The sequence below is a fragment of the Hemitrygon akajei genome, chromosome 11 (genome assembly GCF_048418815.1).
Source record: "Hemitrygon akajei chromosome 11, sHemAka1.3, whole genome shotgun sequence".
NCBI lineage: Eukaryota > Metazoa > Chordata > Chondrichthyes > Myliobatiformes > Dasyatidae > Hemitrygon > Hemitrygon akajei.
Window position 1 is genome coordinate 38,813,353 of NC_133134.1, and position 17,792 is coordinate 38,831,144.

Consider the following 17,792-nt stretch of genomic DNA (forward strand, 5'->3'; position numbering starts at 1 on the left):
ATTGAAACTTGGGTGGGAGTTTTACAAAACTCATTTAAACGGACTAAAGTTGGGAACCAATTTTCTAATTAAGTGCTTCCATTTCTTTCCTGGCATTAACACGTATGATGCAGGTCAAACCAATGCCTCCCAGTGGATGGCTGTTCTTGAACAGGTTGCAATCGTTAAATACAGTTATATGTCTGAATTCCTCCTGCTCCGAGTGCAAATATTAAACTCTCTTGAGCTCTTTTACTCAACAGCCTGGCTGCTTTGGCCGGAACTATTCGCAGCAACAACTGCCTTCCAGCCGGATAAGGAAGAAAGTGGAGGGAAGCAATGATAGTGGTGCGCGGCCTGTCTTGTCCTCGATTTTGAGGAACCGCTGAAGTTTGGGGGCTGCGATGTTCAGTGCGTCGGCGGAGAATCTGCTCGTACAGGCCAGGTAATGGGCCAGGGTACCCGGTGTTGCTCCGATGTTGATGGTGCACACAAACGCGTGGCTTTGTTTTGCATTTCTGTCGTACCTTCCCCAACTTTAAAAGCTCCAAAGTGTCTTATAGTCAACGAGATTCTTTGCGGAACCACTTTGGTTACCAGGAAGGTTTGTTTTTGAACGTTTCACACAGATTTGTTTCAAACCAAAGGAATATAAATATGGCACTTTCGTGTATATTAGATATTCGTGATTTAAGTTTTTTTAAGGATGCAAGTTAGGGAACAATTTCTCTGACTTGTAAAGAACAAATAATTTAGATAATCGCCACAACCAATGCAACTTCGCTTATCATTTTTTAAAGTGATAAGCTGTAAAGTGCTATTAGTTTACGCAAACCCTGCTTCCATGATAATTCTTCCGTTTTATCTTTGCTTAACATTTTTACAGAAGCAAATAAGGATGCAGAGAAAAATTTGTGTTTCTAAGGGCATTAATTTACAACGGTTAATATATCTTCATACAGTATGTATAACGTCAGAATTGATATTGAAGAAAGTGCATTGTAATTTGACTTCTGTCATTGAATGGGCGATTTGTTTTGTGTAAAGGAGGAATAGAGCTGGCTGGTTTGTTTATAAGTTAAGCATAGAAACATAGAAAATAGGTGCAGGAGTAGGCCATTCGGACTTTCGAACCTGCACCGCCATTCAGTATGATCATAGCTGATCATCCAACTCAGAACCCTGTACCTGCTTTCTCTCCATACCCCATAGCCACAAGGGCCATTTCTAACTTCCTCTTAAATATAGCCAATGAACCGGCCTCAACTGTTTCCTGTGGCAGAGAATTCCACAGATTCAGCACTCTCTGTGTGAAGAAGTTTTTCCTCATCTTGGTCCTAAAAGGCTTCCCCTTTATCCTTAAACTGTGACCCCTCATTCTGGACTTCCCCAACATCGGAAACAATCTTCCTGCATCTAGCCTGTCGAATCCCTTTAGAATTTTATACGTTTCAATAAGATCCCCCCTCAGTCTTCTAAATTCCAGTGAGTATAAGCCTAGTCGATCCAGTCTTTCTTCATATGAAAGTCCTGCCATCCCAGGAATCAATCTGGTGAACCTTCTTTGTACCCCCTCTATGGCAAGAATGTCTTTCCTCAGATTAGGGGACCAAAACTGCACACAATACTCTAGGTGAGGTCTCACCAAGGCCTTGTATAACTGCAGTAGAACCTCCCTGCTCCTGTACTCAGATCCTTTTGCTATGAATGCCAACATACCATTTGCCTTTTTCACCGCCTGCTGTACCTGCATGCCCACCTTCAATGACTGGTGTACAATGACACCCAGGTCTCGTTGCACCTCCCCTTTTCCTAATCGGCCACCGTTCAGATAATTATCTGTTTTCCTGTTCTTGCAACCAAGGTGGATAACCTCACATTTATCCACATTAAATTGCATCTGCCATGAATTTGCCCACTCACCTAACCTATCCAAGTCACCCTGCATCCTCTTAGCATCCTCCTCACAGCTAACACCGCCGCCCAGCTTCGTGTCATCCGCAAACTTGGAGATGCTGCATTTAATTCCCTCGTCTAAATCATTAATATATATTGTAAACAACTGGGGTCCCAGCACTGAGCCTTGCGGTACCCCACTAGTCACTGCCTGCCATTCTGAAAAGGTCCTGTTTACTCCCACTCTTTGCTTCCTGTCTGCCAACCAATTCTCTATCCACATCAATACCATACCCCCAATACCATGTGCTTTAAGTTTGCACACTAATCTCCTGTGTGGGACCTTGTCAAAAGCCTTTTGAAAATCTAAATATACCACATCCACTGGCTCTCCCCTATCCACTCTACTAGTTACATCCTCAAAAAATTCTATAAGATTCGTCAGACATGATTTTCCTTTCACAAATCCATGCTGACTTTGTCTGATGATTTCACCTCTTTCCAAATGTGCTGTTATCACATCTTTGATAACCGACTCTAGCATTTTCCCCACCACTGATGTCAGACTAACCGGTCTATAATTCCCCGGTTTTTCTCCGGTTAGTCTGACATCGGTGGTGGGGAAAATGCTAGAGTCGGTTATCAAAGATGTGATAACAGCACATTTGGAAAGAAGTGAAATCATCGGACAAAGTCAGCATATACGTTAACAAATAATACAAGGTGATCATGTGAGAATTTGTAAAATGTTCATGCTTAAGTCCTGTGTTCAGCATTTTATTGGGTGTGTTAGTCCATTTGAAGTAAATGAATTGTTCCTGTTAAACTATTAAATCAAATCTATTAAAACAGTAAATTCTTATACACTGATAGATAGATAGATAGATACTTTATTCATCCCCATGGGGAAATTCAACATTTTTTCCAATGTCCCATACACTTGTTGTAGCAAAAACTCATTACATACAATACTTAACTCAGTAATAATATGATATGCATCTAAATCACTAACTCAAAAAGCATTAATAATAGCTTTAAAAAAAAGTTCTTAAGTCCTGGCAGTTGAATTGTAAAGCCTAATGGCATTGGGGAGTATTGACCTCTTCATCCTGTCTGAGGAGCATTGCATCGACAGTAACCTGTCGCTGAAACTCTCCAGTACTTTGCCCACGACAGAGCCCGCCTTCCTTATCAGCTTATTAAGACGTGAGGCGTCCTTCTTCTTAATGCTTCCTCCCCAACACGCCACCACAAAGAAGAGGGCGCTCTCAACAACTGACCTATAGAACATCTTCAGCATCTCACTGCAGACATTGAATGACGCCAACCTTCTAAGGAAGTACAGTCGACTCTGTGCCTTCCTGCACAAGGCATCTGTGTTGGCAGTCATGTCTGTTGTCATGTAGTATGATTTTCAAACTGCTCTGTGTATCTTTGGAACTCCATATGACATGTTGCAGATCAGAATTATTTACGTATATCTACAAACACCTAAAAAGGGCATTGCTATGGCTGCAAAGTATTTAAATAAGGAAAAAGATGTTTTGGAACACTGGATGAAAAAGAGTAAAAACACAACATTAGTAAATTATGCCTTGGAGGAACTAATTCAAGAGCACTGTGGGAGGCTAGAGAATGAATTGCAGCAGCACTGGCTGAGGTCTTTTGCATCACCATTTGCCTCGTGTGCCAGCAGACAGGCAGGTAGCAAATACTGTGACTTTATTGTGTTGGAAAGGTTTGGAGGCTTGTTTGGTCAAACACTGGCAAATAGGACTAGCTTGGATGAGGCATCTTGGTCAGTAGGGACTTGTTGGTCTGAAGATCCTGTTCTCATCCTGTATAGTTCTATAATGGTCAATGAGTTGTCCTTAAATCTCATTAATCCAAGTAGAGTTCACAATTGTGATACAGATCTTTGAAGTCTATATGAATACAAATCAAACATATCTCTTGAGAAAGATAATATTTACTTCAGAACAGGATTAGAGTTTGTAATTCATTTCTCTTCAAAGAGAAGTAAGTTTTGGTCATATCTCTCTCTATATTGAAATCAATTAATGCAGAAGATCATTTGTAAAAAAAAAGCGGAATCATTATAGCAATTTTAGACTCAATGGACTGAGTTAGATTTAAGCCACAAAATTAAGGGAATATGAGGCAGTTAAGGATTAAAAATACACAAAATTGCAACCCACCAGCCATAGTTCTCACCAGACACCACATTCAACAGATTATTCTCGCAGTTTCTAGGGATTCCACCAGCACACATCACCCCCTTTCCCCCTTTCATCATTTCCCAGCGACTGTCCCATTTGGACCCAGTAAGCCACATTCTAATGTTCCTGTCAACAACCACTCCTTGATCCCCCCCCCCCCCCCACCCATCATTTCTCCGGCACATTTCCTTACAACCACAGGAAATGCTAATTTGTCCTTTTACCTCTGACTTTCCCAGCAGCCAGGGAGCCAAACTCACTCCAGCTGATCCAGTAGTTCACTTGAACTTCTTTCAATCCAGTGTGATACATTCAGTGTTCAGAATGTGATCTCTTTACACTGGAGAAAAGCAGCTGCGGGTTAGGTAACTGTTCCGCAGAGCACCTGCGTTCCATCGTAGTGGTGACCCTGAGCCTGCCGCATTAATTCTCATTCCCACGCTGACCTATCAGTCTGTGGCCTTCCGTACTGTTAATGCAAGCTGCAGAACAGCAGCTCATCTATTTGGATATGTTGCACCCCACTGGACTTGATATTGAATTCTACATCTTTAAGATTTCCCAGTCTTCATTAGCAAACCATCTTTAATATTGGGTCAGATTACCTTCTCTTTTGTCATCTTCCTCTGGGAATGAAAGATAGTTCCAGCCTGACCTGCCAGACATGTCTTCTTGATAGAGGCGTACAAAAGTGACACAGCACATAAAAACCCCATTTCCAGAAAAGTTGGGATATTTTCCAAAATGCAATTTTGAGAGGACCGTACTCTCTCCGGTCCTGTTCACCCTGTACACATCAGACTTCCAATATAACTCAGAGTCCTGCCATGTGCAGAAGTTCGCTGATGACACGGCCATAGTGGGGTGTGTCAGGAATGGACAGGAGGAGGAGTACAGGAAACTGATACAGGACTTTGTGATATCGTGCAACTCAAACTACCTGCGTCTCAATATCACCAAGACCAAGGAGCTGGTGGTGGACTTTAGGAGATCTAGGCCTCATATGGAGCCAGTGATCATTAATGGAGAATGTGTGGAGCAGGTTAAGACCTACAAGTATCTGGGAGTACAGTTAGACGAGAAGCTAGACTGGACTGCCAACACAGATGCCTTGTGCAGGAAGGCACAGAGTCGACTGTACTTCCTAAGAAGGTTGGCGTCATTCAATGTCTGTAGTGAGATGCTGAAGATGTTCTATAGGTCAGTTGTGGAGAGCGCCCTCTTCTTTGTGGTGGCGTGTTGGGGAGGAAGCATTAAGAAGAGGGACACCTCACGTCTTACTAAGCTGGTAAGGAAGGCGGGCTCTGTCGTGGGCAAAGTACTGGAGAGTTTAACATCGGTAGCTGAGCGAAGGGCGCTGAGTAGGCTACGGTCAATTATGGATAACTCTGAACATCCTCTACATAGCACCATCCAGAGACAGAGAAGCAGTTTCAGCGACAGGTTACTATCGATGCAATGCTCCTCAGACAGGATGAAGAGGTCAATACTCCCCAATGCCTTTAGGCTTTACAATTCTACCGCCAGGACTTAAGAACTTTTTAAAAGCTATTATTAATGCTTTTTGAGATAGTGATTTAGATGCATATCATATTTTTTTACTGAGTTAAGTATTGTATGTAATTAGTTTTGCTACAACAAGTGTATGGGACATTGGAAAAAAGTTGAATTTCCCCATGGGGATGAATAAAGTATCTATCTATCTAAAAACAAAAATCTGTGATAGGTTAATTCATGTGAACCTTTATTTAACTGACAAAAGTACAAAGAAAAGATTTTCAATAGGTTTACTGACCAACTTAATTGTATTTTGTAAATATACACAAATTTAGAATTTGTATATAGAGATACAGTGCTGAATAAGCCCTTCCAGCCCTTCGAGCAGCACATACCAGCAACCCCTGATTTAACCCTAGCCCAATCAGAGAACAATTCTCAATAACCATTTACACCCCAAGCCATTAGACTCCTCAATTCCCAGAGTCTAGTCAGACACCAACTCACACACTCTCGTGCTCTCTCTCTCCCCCTCCCTCCCTTGAACACTACTCCACTTCCTTTGCAATTGTTACTCATTTCTTTCTCAATTCCTGCTAAAACATTGTTTACATTTACGTTTACATCATTTATTATATTGTAATTTTTCCTTTACTGTGCCTATTGTCTTGTTTATTAATTATTGTACTGTCTTGCACTGTTTTGTGCACTTTATGTAGTCCCGTGTAGGCCTGTAGTCTAATGTAGTTTTGTGTTGTTTCAGGTAGTCTAGTGTAGTTTTGTGTTGTTTCATGTGGCACTATGGTCCTGGCACTATTGTTTCGTTTTTACTGTGTACTGTACCAGCAGTTATGGTTGAAATGACAATAAAAGCGACTTGACTTGACCTTTGGTCTGTGGAAGGAAACTGGAGCATCTGGAGAAAATCCATGCATTCCATGGGGAAGAGATATAGACTCCTTACAGATGACGTTGGAGTTGAACTCTTAACTCCTATACCCTGAGCTGCCATAGTGTTGCACTAACCACTACGCTACCACGGTGCCCATTCTGTTATCTTATTTTCACACTCTCTAACTCCTCCCTTTCATTAACTCATTGACCAGCTAACCTTAAGCAAGCATAGCTTATCCCTTTGGTTACTTCAGTTTTATCCATTTCCTTTCCAGTTCTGTCGAGGATCTTGTACCTGAAATGTTGGTTCTGTTTGACTTCCCACACTTGTGGCCTGGCTTATTGTGGCTGAACATTTTCAGCATTTTCTGTTTTACTTTTGAACCCACTCATTACGTGTTTTAACTTGTATGATAACAAACGAGAAGATCTGCAGATGCTGGAAATCCAAGCAACACACACAAAATGCTGGAGGAAGTCAGCAGGTCAGGCAGCATCGATTGGAAGAAAGTACAGCCGACATTTTGGGCTGAGACCCTTCGGCAGGACTGGAGAAAAAAATATGAGCAGATTTAAAAGGTGGGGGAGGAGAGAGAGATACACAAGGTGAGAGGTGAAAATGGGAGAGAGGGTGAACTAAAGAGCTGGGAAGTTGATTGGTGAAAGAGATACAGGGCTGGAGAAGGGGGAGGGTGGTCTGATGGGAGAGGACAGAAGGCATGACAGAAAGATGGCATGGATTCACACATGTCATCAGGTTGGAGGCTATCCATCAATCCATGGCCTCCTCTACTGTTTGATGAGGCTGCACTCAGGTTGGGGGAACAACACCTTGTATTCTGTCTGGGTAGCCTCCAACCTGATGGCACGAACATCAATTTCCCCTCATCATTCCCCATCCCCATTTTCCTCTCTCACCTTATCTCCTTGCCTGCCCATCGCCTCCCTCTGGTGCTCCTCCCCCCTTTTCTTTCTTCCATGGCCTCTCCTATCAGTTTCCCCCTTCTCCAGCCATGTATCTCTTTCACCAGTCAACTTCCCAGCTCTTTACTTCATTCCTTTCACCCCACCCCCCCAGTTTCACCTATCACCTTGTGCTTCTCTCTCCCCTCTTCTCAACCTTTTTTCTCCAGTACTACTGAAGGGTCTCGGCCTGAAACATTGACCACACTTTTCTGCACAGAGGCTGCCTGGCCTGCTGAGTTTCTTCCGCCTTTTGTGTGTGTTGCTGTAACTTGTATGACTTCAGGTTAGATGATGAACCCACTTCCCAGTGATTCTCCCTTACTGAAATGAAGCTACATTTCCCAGACATCTGTTCCTGTTTTAACGTAACTGGGCTAGCTTTCCCGGATTTCAGTTAAAGGAAGCTTTGGACTATGGAAACCCCTGCGTTGCTCGTGGATCTGCTTCCTCGAGCTCCAACAGCTTGGTTCCAACTCTGACCTGGGTGTTATCTGTGTGGATTTTGCCTGGTGATATTTTTTTTTCTCTCTCCCAGGGCTTTGTTTTTCTCCCATATACCAAAGATATAGGTGTTGGAAAGTTGCCTGGTTGCTGTAAACTCTCTTGGTGTGTAGTTAAGTGGTGGGAATGTGGATGGGTTGATGAGAATGAAAAAAGGATTAACGTAAACCTTGTTTGTATGGACAGCATAGATGCACTGGGTTAAAGAGTCCGTTTCTATATTGTATGATCCAAGACTGCAAAACTTGATTTTTTTTGGCCAGGAAAAGCAAGAGTGCGTCCCATCCTCATGGAATACACTACCCTCTAAGAAGCCTGTTACCCTTGCAGGCAACTAGGACCATTCCTCTTACCTCAGTCTGCGCCTCTCTTCCTCCCTACTTACTTTCTCCCCGTCTCCACCCTGCAATACACACACATCAACATCCCCATCTTTTCACAACTTCCAGTCTCTTCAATCTCTACTGACATTGATTCATGCTTTGCCATTCCCACCCCCCCCCAAAAGACAAATTCTCTTTTCCTGTCTCCTTCCTCTGCCTTGCTGTGTTCTTTTCCCAGTGATCTCTATATTTGAGAACTAACCAGCAATTCAATTAAGTGATCTGATGGCTCTAGCCAGGAAGCCTATTCCAAAAATTATAAAGTTAATATGCAATTGAATTGAATTTGTGCTTATAAGTGAATTTGCAAATCACTTTAAAGAGAACCTGAAGATGCTGTCATATTTCTATCATTCTCATTTGAAACCTGGCATTAAGATAATCCAAAGATAGGTGGGAGGGATGGTAGTGTTCCGGGAGCAGAGAGTCTGGAGAAGGACTTAGGTTAGGAGAATGGGCAAGAAGCGGCAGATGGAATACAATGTAGGGAGTCATCCACTTTGGTAGATGGAATAGAAGTATAGACTTATTTTCTAAGCAGGGAACAAATTCAGAAAATCAGAGGTGCAAAGGGACTTCGGAGGCCTTGTGCAGGATTCTCTAAGGGTTAACTTAGGTTGAGTCGTTAGTAAGGAAGCAGAGGCAATGTTAGCATTCATTTCAAGAGGACTAGAATATAAAGCCAAGGATTTAATGCTGAGGTTTTATAAGTTATTAGACAATCCTGCATGATTGTAGTTATTCTTTATTAATCAAATATTTTGAAAAAAACTATTTTTGAAACATAAGAGTTTCAACTAATGAATGAGGATGAGTGATCCATCTCTTTTTCCAGCTCTTTGCCCCAGCAGGGCACCGAATGGACTCTGGATGACTTAGACTCCTGTTGATGGATTTAGTTTAAAAAGTATGGTCTGAAAGGAATTAATTCCCATTTTAGTGCCGTAATTATTGAGATTGAGCAATATTTCTTCCTTATCCACAGCAGATGCCCCAGGAGAAGTCCAAATGTAAATATCAGTCAGTAATTAGATAGCAAGTGATTCTCTGGGATGAGAATTCAACATATGCCAGATTGCTTGAAAGGGTTTATGCCATTTACAACTACAAAATCACAACTATTTTTAATTAGAAATTCTTAAGCAGATTTTTCCTTTAGAAAAAATTATCAACTCGACACAGCCAAACCTTATTTACATAAATGCCATATATTCAGGTGTGTAAGTCTGTAGGCTAGGAATTTTTGCTTTGTGTGTGAAGGAGTGACATATACACCAGTGCAGTATCTTCACAAACTGTGGGTCACCACATTAATTGAGGTTGCATTGAACTTGCAATAGATATTGGCCTCTTGGGTCCTCCAGTGGTTTGGTTACTTGATTGGTAGCCTAGACATCTGACCTAATTTCAGTCAAACCTCAATCAAATTTCAGTTAAGTGTCATGAAATTTAGGATATAAATGTACTTCATAATGGTGACTGGATTGTCATAAAAATCCATCAGGTTAACAAATGTCTGTCATGCAGCAAACTGCCATCTTTGCTCTGTCCTGCTGCCTTGTGATTCCCAATCAACAACAATGTCTCTACTCTTAACTGCCCGCTGAAGCCACTTTCTTGTATTGTGACTGCTGTTAAGTCAGACTGATCACAATTTATGCACCAAACTTTGACTTGGCAATGTTACTCTCGTCCATTTGACCTTGCAAAGTTCCCCTTCCAAAATTGTCTCAATTAGTGGTTAGCAAAGTGGACAAGGAAAATAGTCGAGCTATCCCTGGGTTTCACCTCCCCCACCCCCTGCAGAGGTAGAACAGTGGAAAAAAAGCTCTCTGCCATAATGTCTGATAGCTATTGAGTTATTTGTTCAAACACTATAACAAGAAGCCTTCGTAAAACTGGGGCATTAAAGAGTGGACATTCCAGTGGTTGTGTTGTGCATGAATCAAAGGGAGATGCAGGATATTGCTGCTGGAGTTTCTCGGAGCTGTCATTCACCAGTGCCTTCCCAAGAGCAGTTAGAAATGGGTATTAAAAGCTGGCTTTGCCAATAAATGTAAACAAAAAAGGAAATGGAAAAGCAAAAGGCTATAGATGATAGAGATTAGCAAAACCTTTGATATAGCTCCTCACTAAATGCCCTCGAGAAAACCAAATATAAAATCACTACTAATTACCCCTTGATTACAGCACATGTAGTTATTCTCTCCAAGGTCAGTTACCAATAGAGGTGAAGATTTTTGTCAGTTTTTGTCAGATTCTTGGGTAGAGTCTTGAGGCATTGACCAATTCACTATGTGCAAAGAACTACCATAGACATGATGATATTGAGCACAGAACTGTAGTATTTTGAACTTGCAGCAGCATCAATAAGGACCTTCCAACAAAAAGTTGAATGATACGTTATCTCCAGCAAAGACCAATCTATTAAGCCTGCTACATCATGTGGCTACAAATGTGTTTTGTCTGTTCTAATGTGATTTGCTGCTTCTCAGGAATGTACAGGCCGAAGACCTACAGAAATTCTGCAGTCGCCTTTCCACTCTCCTACAGAACAAGGAATATAATAATGAAGCCATTGATTCTCTTCAGAGGCTATTCTTGATCATCTCTGCTACAAAATACAGTAGAATGTAAGATTTTTTTTCAAAGGAAAAGCATGAAGGGGTCTAACTATCTGATGATTGACAGTTAAAATTGAGTTTCATTGGGAGAAGGCAAGTTTTATAGCCAGTCTAACATAGATTTTGTCCATGAGCATTTATTTAAATAATGAGAACAACTAACCGGTAATGATGGTGGGATAATATTCTCTAATAAATTGATTATTGTGTTTTTATGTTATCATTTGTGCAGTCTATTTCTTAGTAACTTTAGATGAGCAAAAGCACTATTTGTTACTGCATTATTTGTGCAAGGTCTAAGAATTATGAGCATTATATTCTGTCTTTTCTCAATAGTGAATGTGCTTGCAGGAGACAAGTGATTATAAACAATAAAGTTAGCCCACGGTTTGTAATGAATAAAATTTTAATGGACACTCATTTTTCTGTTTGATACCCAGTCTTTCCAAAGATGTTCTTCAAAAACTCCACAACACTTTGTGTTTCATGAAGGCTCCACAACCTGTTCTTGTCCTTTGCTCAGCTATTCTGCGAGAGGCACGCCCATGCAATGCTTTGACTTTACCCTGTGAGGAAATAAATGACCTGAAGACCATGAACCTTGTGTCGAGTACAATGCTGGCCCAGGTAAAGAGTACATGATTTGTTTATTGCATGTATACAGTAGTTTCTTCATACTGGTATCTTAAACTGCGGATCGGATTACAGCAGCTTCTGTGTCGTTAATGGTAAAACCTGTTACAAGTATGTCTTCAAACCTTTGCCCAATTGTGTTTCCCCTACACAGGGACTGTCCTTCAGTTCAGCAGTAATTTCTTCCATAGTAACTTGGTTAAAATTCTGAACTTAATTCCTGCTCATTTGTTCAAAATGTTAACGTACCAATCTGCTTTATCGCTCGTCTGTTCTACTCGCAGAGTATCCTTTATCATTTAAGTACATTGTTGACTGTGGTAATGGATGAAAGAAGGAAAGAGTACTGGAAGTAAAGTGAACAGTAGCATTGTATTTCTTCAACAGGGGATTAAAAGTGGAGAGATTGAGGCTCTTTGCAATCGTATCCTGAAGCTGCTGGATTCCCGCCAAGCTGAGGGTCAGGGTACACGGCATCTCATACCCATTCTATCCAAAGTCCTTAATCTTGCAGTTCTCAATGAAGGTAAGTCTTCAGGTACCTGGTGATGCACCATCAATAACTCACTCTGAGACGTAAAGGCGAGATATTGGCTTTTATTGACTGGAAGAAGGAACAAGTAGTGAGTGACCACCATACTACATCCTGGAGACTGAGGGACCGGGCTCAGACCTCCATCACCTTTATATAGGGGTCTGTGGGAGGAGCCACAGGAGCAGTCATTAGGGGGCGTGTCCAGACAGGTATATGTAGTTCACCACACCTGGTATAACTCTGATATTGCATTTTCCTTTGGAATTAGTTGATCCTTATTGTTCGTTTTTAGCTTTGCCTAATAAAACCCAGGTAGTAACACATTGCTTTGTAAATGCTTTATTCAAGGCCCTTTTTAGTGGCAATTCAATTTCCAACTGAATTCTCTCTTTCACCCATAACTAATGGAAGCGTTTAAGGATTGAAAGGCGCCCATTCAGAACAGAGATGTGAAGAAATTATTTTAGCCAGAGAGTGGTGAATCTGTGGAATTTGTTGCCACGGGCAGCAGTGGAGGCCAAATCATTGGGTGTATTTAAGACAGAGATTGATAGGTATCTGAGTAGCCAGGGCATCAAAGATTATGGTGAGAAAGTGGGTGAGTGGGACAAAATGGGAGAATGGATCAGCTCATGACAAAATGGCAGAGCAGACTCAATGGGCCGATTGGCCGACCTGCTCCTTTGTCTTATGATCTTCTTTATAACTGACTAATTAACACTTGTTTTAAACTGTATCATTAAGAGCTGCCCTTTAAAGTAATGAGGTAATGGTCTCCAAAATATGTTAATTCGAGAAGCCCAGCAGAAAAGTACTGCTGCAAAGTAATCATTCTTCATTCTTCTGTTTCTCCATGCAACCTCCCTTTAGATTGAAAGTGTAAAACTCTTAAAAATTGAATCTCAATGTACTGTGAAGCAAATTGTAATGGTTTAAAGGCCATAACTTTAAAAGGTCAAATGTGTGATTTAATATCATTCTTAGGGAGTTTTAGTTGAAGAGATGCTCTTTCAAAAGTTGCACTGAATTGAAGGGCAGCTGTGCTTAGCACCATCCACATTCTCTACCCTCTTCATTTGTTTGGCCACAATTATTTTTAAGGGCCTGTAAACTAAGGAAGATGAAAAATTGGAAACAGCTACACTTGAGAAGTTTTGGAACTACATTGGTGGGAATTTGTGAACTGTCAAGCCCAACACAAATTTGAGAACACTAGTATGTATTCTGCTTGGCTAGTCTACAACCCACTGATATAAATGTTGAACTTTCTGAATGACAAGCCCAATGCAAGGACCTTGACATGACTCAAAGTTTACTGCCCATTTCCCTCCACTACTTTCTCATTTTGTCCCTTTTCACACACACTCCTTCCAGAACCTGCCCCCCCCCCCCGCAATAACCCATTTGCTTTCTCTCCCCTTTGTTGCATCCACCCTCTACCCAGACATTTCACCCCCTGGTTCTTCTATTAGTAGTTTCTTCACCCTCCAGCAGTGTTCTGCACCACCCTCCGCATCCCTTCCTCATTCTATCCCACTTTATCTGCCACCATCTATCATGTTCTCCAGCTCCACCTATGGCACCCAGCTAAATTCCATGGCAGGTGGTGTTTAATTCAAGCAAATGTGAATTATTGCATTTTGGGAGGTTGAATAGAAGGGAATACAGTTAAGGATAGGATCCTTAACAGTGTTGATGTGCAGAGGGATCTTGGGGTCCAAATCTCTGAAAGTTCCCTGAAAGTGACCGTGCAAGTAGATAAGGTAGTAAAGAAGGCACAGAGCGTACTTGCCTTCTTTGGTTGGGTTATTGAGTACAAAGTTAAGGGAGCCATTTTGTGGTTATATAATACTTTAGTTAGGCCAGCCCTAAAGTAGGAGGAAAAGATTTAGTTTAATTCAGCATTGTGTTTTGTGCAGACATTGTGGGCCAAAAGTCTTGTTTCTGTGCCGTATTCTCTTCCATACCTACTTCCTCTCACCCCCCCCCCCCCATCTGACTTGATCTAGACTTCATTCTACAACACCCCCTGTCCATTAGCCCTCTAATCACTTCTGGCTCCTGTAGGTCAACTTCCCCCCTCCTCTTTATAATGACCCTTTCTCTCTCCATTATCAGTCATGATGCAGGTTTTCAACCTGAAGCATCAGCAGTTCCTTTTCCTCTACAGATGCTGCTCGACTTGCTGAGTTCCTCCAGCAGATTTTGTTGTCACCATAGTTTGTTTCTTTTCCATCGATTCGTTAATTTAAACATATTTGGATATCCCTTGCTGGTGTTCATAGCATGCATTCTGTAGTTGTTTTGGTGAGAAATGACATTTTAAGGAAATAGACCATACTTATAAATGATGTGGAAAATAGAAGCTTTCACACTGTTGTGGAGTTTTATGAGTTTGATTTTGAAGCTCTCGATTGGAATGGAATGATGGAACTTTGCACTTCATTTTGGGAGTATTTGGCCTTGTATTCTCCAACTCAAACATCTCTCAATGGTTTAGAAAGAAGAATAAAAAAAACATATATTCTGAAATAAAATCTTGAATATCTACCGTAGATTCCGGATTATAAGCCGCTACTTTTTTCCCACGCTTTGAACAGCTTTGAACACTGCGGCCTTTACTACGGTGCGGCTAATGCATGGTTTTTTTTCATGCCGCCAAAAACATTTTGCCTCGTAACAGTAGACCAATAAAATTGATGAGTAGTTCACAGAGGTCCAATGAAATTGTACGATAAATCAAGCGCACTTTCACAATTAAATTATTGTAAATCAGTCATTTGTACTCACCCTCATCAACATGGAAAACACTCGAAGAAAGGCATTGTGCTGCCTTTATGGCAGTTATTTAGTTTATAATATTTTCGCTTAGTAATTCATTTGTTAGTATTTTCTAGTTAAAGTTAGAAGTGTTTTAAGTATATTTGTTTTCTGTACTACATCCCGGAATGCTATGACGTCACATCCGGTTTTGCCGCGTCTTGTGGGAAAATACCGGTTTGCGATAAACGGAAAGGAGGGGGCGAGCGCATTAGACCCGAGCGAAAACGCTGCACGCATATGATGCAGCTTTTAAGTTAAAGGCGATCAATAACTTTTCCTGGTAGGCTGCAGTATATATTTTTTTACCAGTCGTTAGGAGATATTGGAATGTTGTTCATGCACTGTTCAGTAAAAAAGTATACGCAACGTAATTTGTGTGTTACCGATACGTATGTATATTTAAAAGTAGCCGTGTTACAGGCACGGTTCGAAAAAAAGCATTTGCAATATGTATTTGTTTATGTTACCATACAGATTTAATTAAAAGTTTAAAAATCCTCACGTGTAATATCTTTCTGTGTAAATATCTCATATTACAATGTGGGACACCTGCGGCTTAAAATCCGGTGCGGCTTGTACAAGTACAAAATTGATTTTCTTTCTAAAATTAGAGCCTGCGGCTTTTACGCAGGTGCGCTCTGTAGTCTGGAATCTACGGTATATGGTTGTAAATAATTCCTCAAATGGTCAAATTAAACAAAAATAAGTTTTTTTTTGGGAGGAGAAGCCCAATTCTCCTGGACTTGAGCATCATTATTCTAGTGTGAAGTTAAATCAACCTCCACTCAACCAGGAACATTTCAATATTCAAATACAGGAGTAGTGAAATTAGAGTTTGATTAATAAAAAGGTGATGGGAGTTATTGAGATGATATTTTTCTGTACTGTCCTGTTCTTAAAAATAAGTGCATTCCTCGTGAAGTGATGAAAGTTGAGCGACTCCATATCAGATTCTGCTTACAATCAATAATTATTCTTTTTCTACAGAACAGATAAATGCTATTAGTAAGAAGCTAGTTGATTGGCTGCGGTATGCAGGTACAGTGCAAGGAGTCCCCCATTCTTCTGGAGGATTTTTTAGTCCAAGATCACGTCAGGTAATGAAATGGTGCTATCAAGCTAATGTCTGTACTGCTGTGAAGAAATGAAGATGCTGGAAATCTGAAATAAAATAGAAAATACTGGAAACACTGCAATTCAGATAACAACTGTGGAGAAGGAAATGGACTCACCATTTATGGTTTTTTAATTTCAAATTTCCAGTATCTGCAGTTTTTTTGATTCTCATTTACATAGTGGTATCCTTGAGTGGTATTCTTTGTTCACTTTCCAACCACCTATTCGCACAATGCTATTTTAAGATTGAATGTAGTTTATTTGTCCTTCATTTACAGTGTAACCCATATTACACTGATCTTCTCCCACCCTCCTACAATGTAAACCCAACTTGTTTTCTCTCTTTATCAACTCCGATGAAGTGTCTTAATTGGAAATGTTAATTCTTCCCCTTACCATAGATGCCACCTGACTTGATTATTTTCAGCTTTTGATCTGGCTGATTGCTGTGTTATTCATTACCCTTTTAAAGATTAGAGCAGTAAATTCAGTTGCTGTTGTGAAGCAGATTTATTGACAATCATTGCTTTTGAGTTTCTGTGGTAACTACTTCTGATCATCCACTTGAGACAAATTTGGCAGTTGCATTGGTTATTTGGTTGTGAGCATAAACTCTCCCAAATACTTCGCCCTTTTAAATTTAGGATTAGGATGTTCTTGGTAAATTGGGGGCTTAAGGTTGGTGGGGGAGCTGGATGGTGGGTAGGGTGAAAGGCTTATTAGGTCTGCTTTTTTCCCCCCTTCTTCTTCTTCCACCCCTACCATTACTGTTTGAAAGAATGGGAAAATATCTACATGAGACGGCAACTTTTCTACAACTCAAGAGGTGATCAATCTGCTCTACACATCCACTTTTATAACGCAGTTGAATTGCAGCACTACCTAACTTTGAAAACATTTCTCGCATTAATTTGTTTTTCAATTTAATAATACTTCTGCTAAAAGGTCAGGTATTTCCTAATTAAATCTGTTTCAAATGTCATTCCCCTGAAGACAACTCATTTCTCAAATGAGTGCCTAAGGCATATGTAGTTAGGAAAGTTCCATTTTCAATCAATGAGTAATATATTGGCTGTTATTTGCATTTATAATCAGGACCTTTAAACTAGCTTCCTTGCTCCAAACCAGGGATCCTACTCATTATCTCTGTCTAGCTAGCCTCTGCTGAATACTGGCACATAGACACTGTATGATGAGGGGATCAAGACAGTTTGTATTGCTTCTTGCAGAAAAGCTTACAAACTATTCTTATCAATGGTTGCACCTGAAAAATGAGCAGTCTGGAACTTTTTTCCTGTAAAGTGTCAGTACATCTAGGGGAGGTGGAGAGATACTTGAAAAATGCCTTTTAAGGCTATTCTGCGTTTAACACTGCTGTTATTTTTTTCCCTCGATTAGCCTGCTTCTATTTTAGAGGTGGATGGGGCAGTAGCAGGTGACTTCTTCACAGTACTTTCCATTGGCCAACATTACACTGAGGACCAATGGCTGAACATGCATTCTTTCTCCATGATCAGAAGATGGCTGCAGTGGTCTGGGGCAAGTGGAGTCAATAGCAGTGATCCAGGTAGTTTGCCACTAAAACATATAATCTCTGATTTTGTCTCTGTGGGTTGCATTGAACGGACATTGCAAAATGAACAGCATAATTGTGAGACTAAAAATACAAGAGATTGGTCCCAGGAATGTTCCACGTACACCTACCATTTTGGTCTTCAAATGCATT

At 40.8% G+C, this 17,792-nt stretch overlaps 1 protein-coding gene across 2 annotated transcripts in view; it reads left to right on the forward strand.

Moving 5' to 3' along the window:
- The first annotated feature begins 270 nt into the window (after positions 1–270).
- ap5z1 (adaptor related protein complex 5 subunit zeta 1) overlaps positions 271–17,792 on the forward strand; it is a 54,956-nt gene continuing 37,434 nt past the window's right edge. For both annotated transcript variants that reach the window (XM_073060654.1, XM_073060655.1), the window contains exons 1-6: positions 271–424; positions 10,831–10,968; positions 11,400–11,586; positions 11,980–12,118; positions 15,938–16,047; positions 17,465–17,633. In XM_073060654.1, coding sequence (XP_072916755.1) covers positions 384–424; positions 10,831–10,968; positions 11,400–11,586; positions 11,980–12,118; positions 15,938–16,047; positions 17,465–17,633 — 784 coding nt within the window. In that variant the 5' untranslated portion in view covers positions 271–383. The remainder of the gene's footprint in view (positions 425–10,830; positions 10,969–11,399; positions 11,587–11,979; positions 12,119–15,937; positions 16,048–17,464; positions 17,634–17,792) is intronic.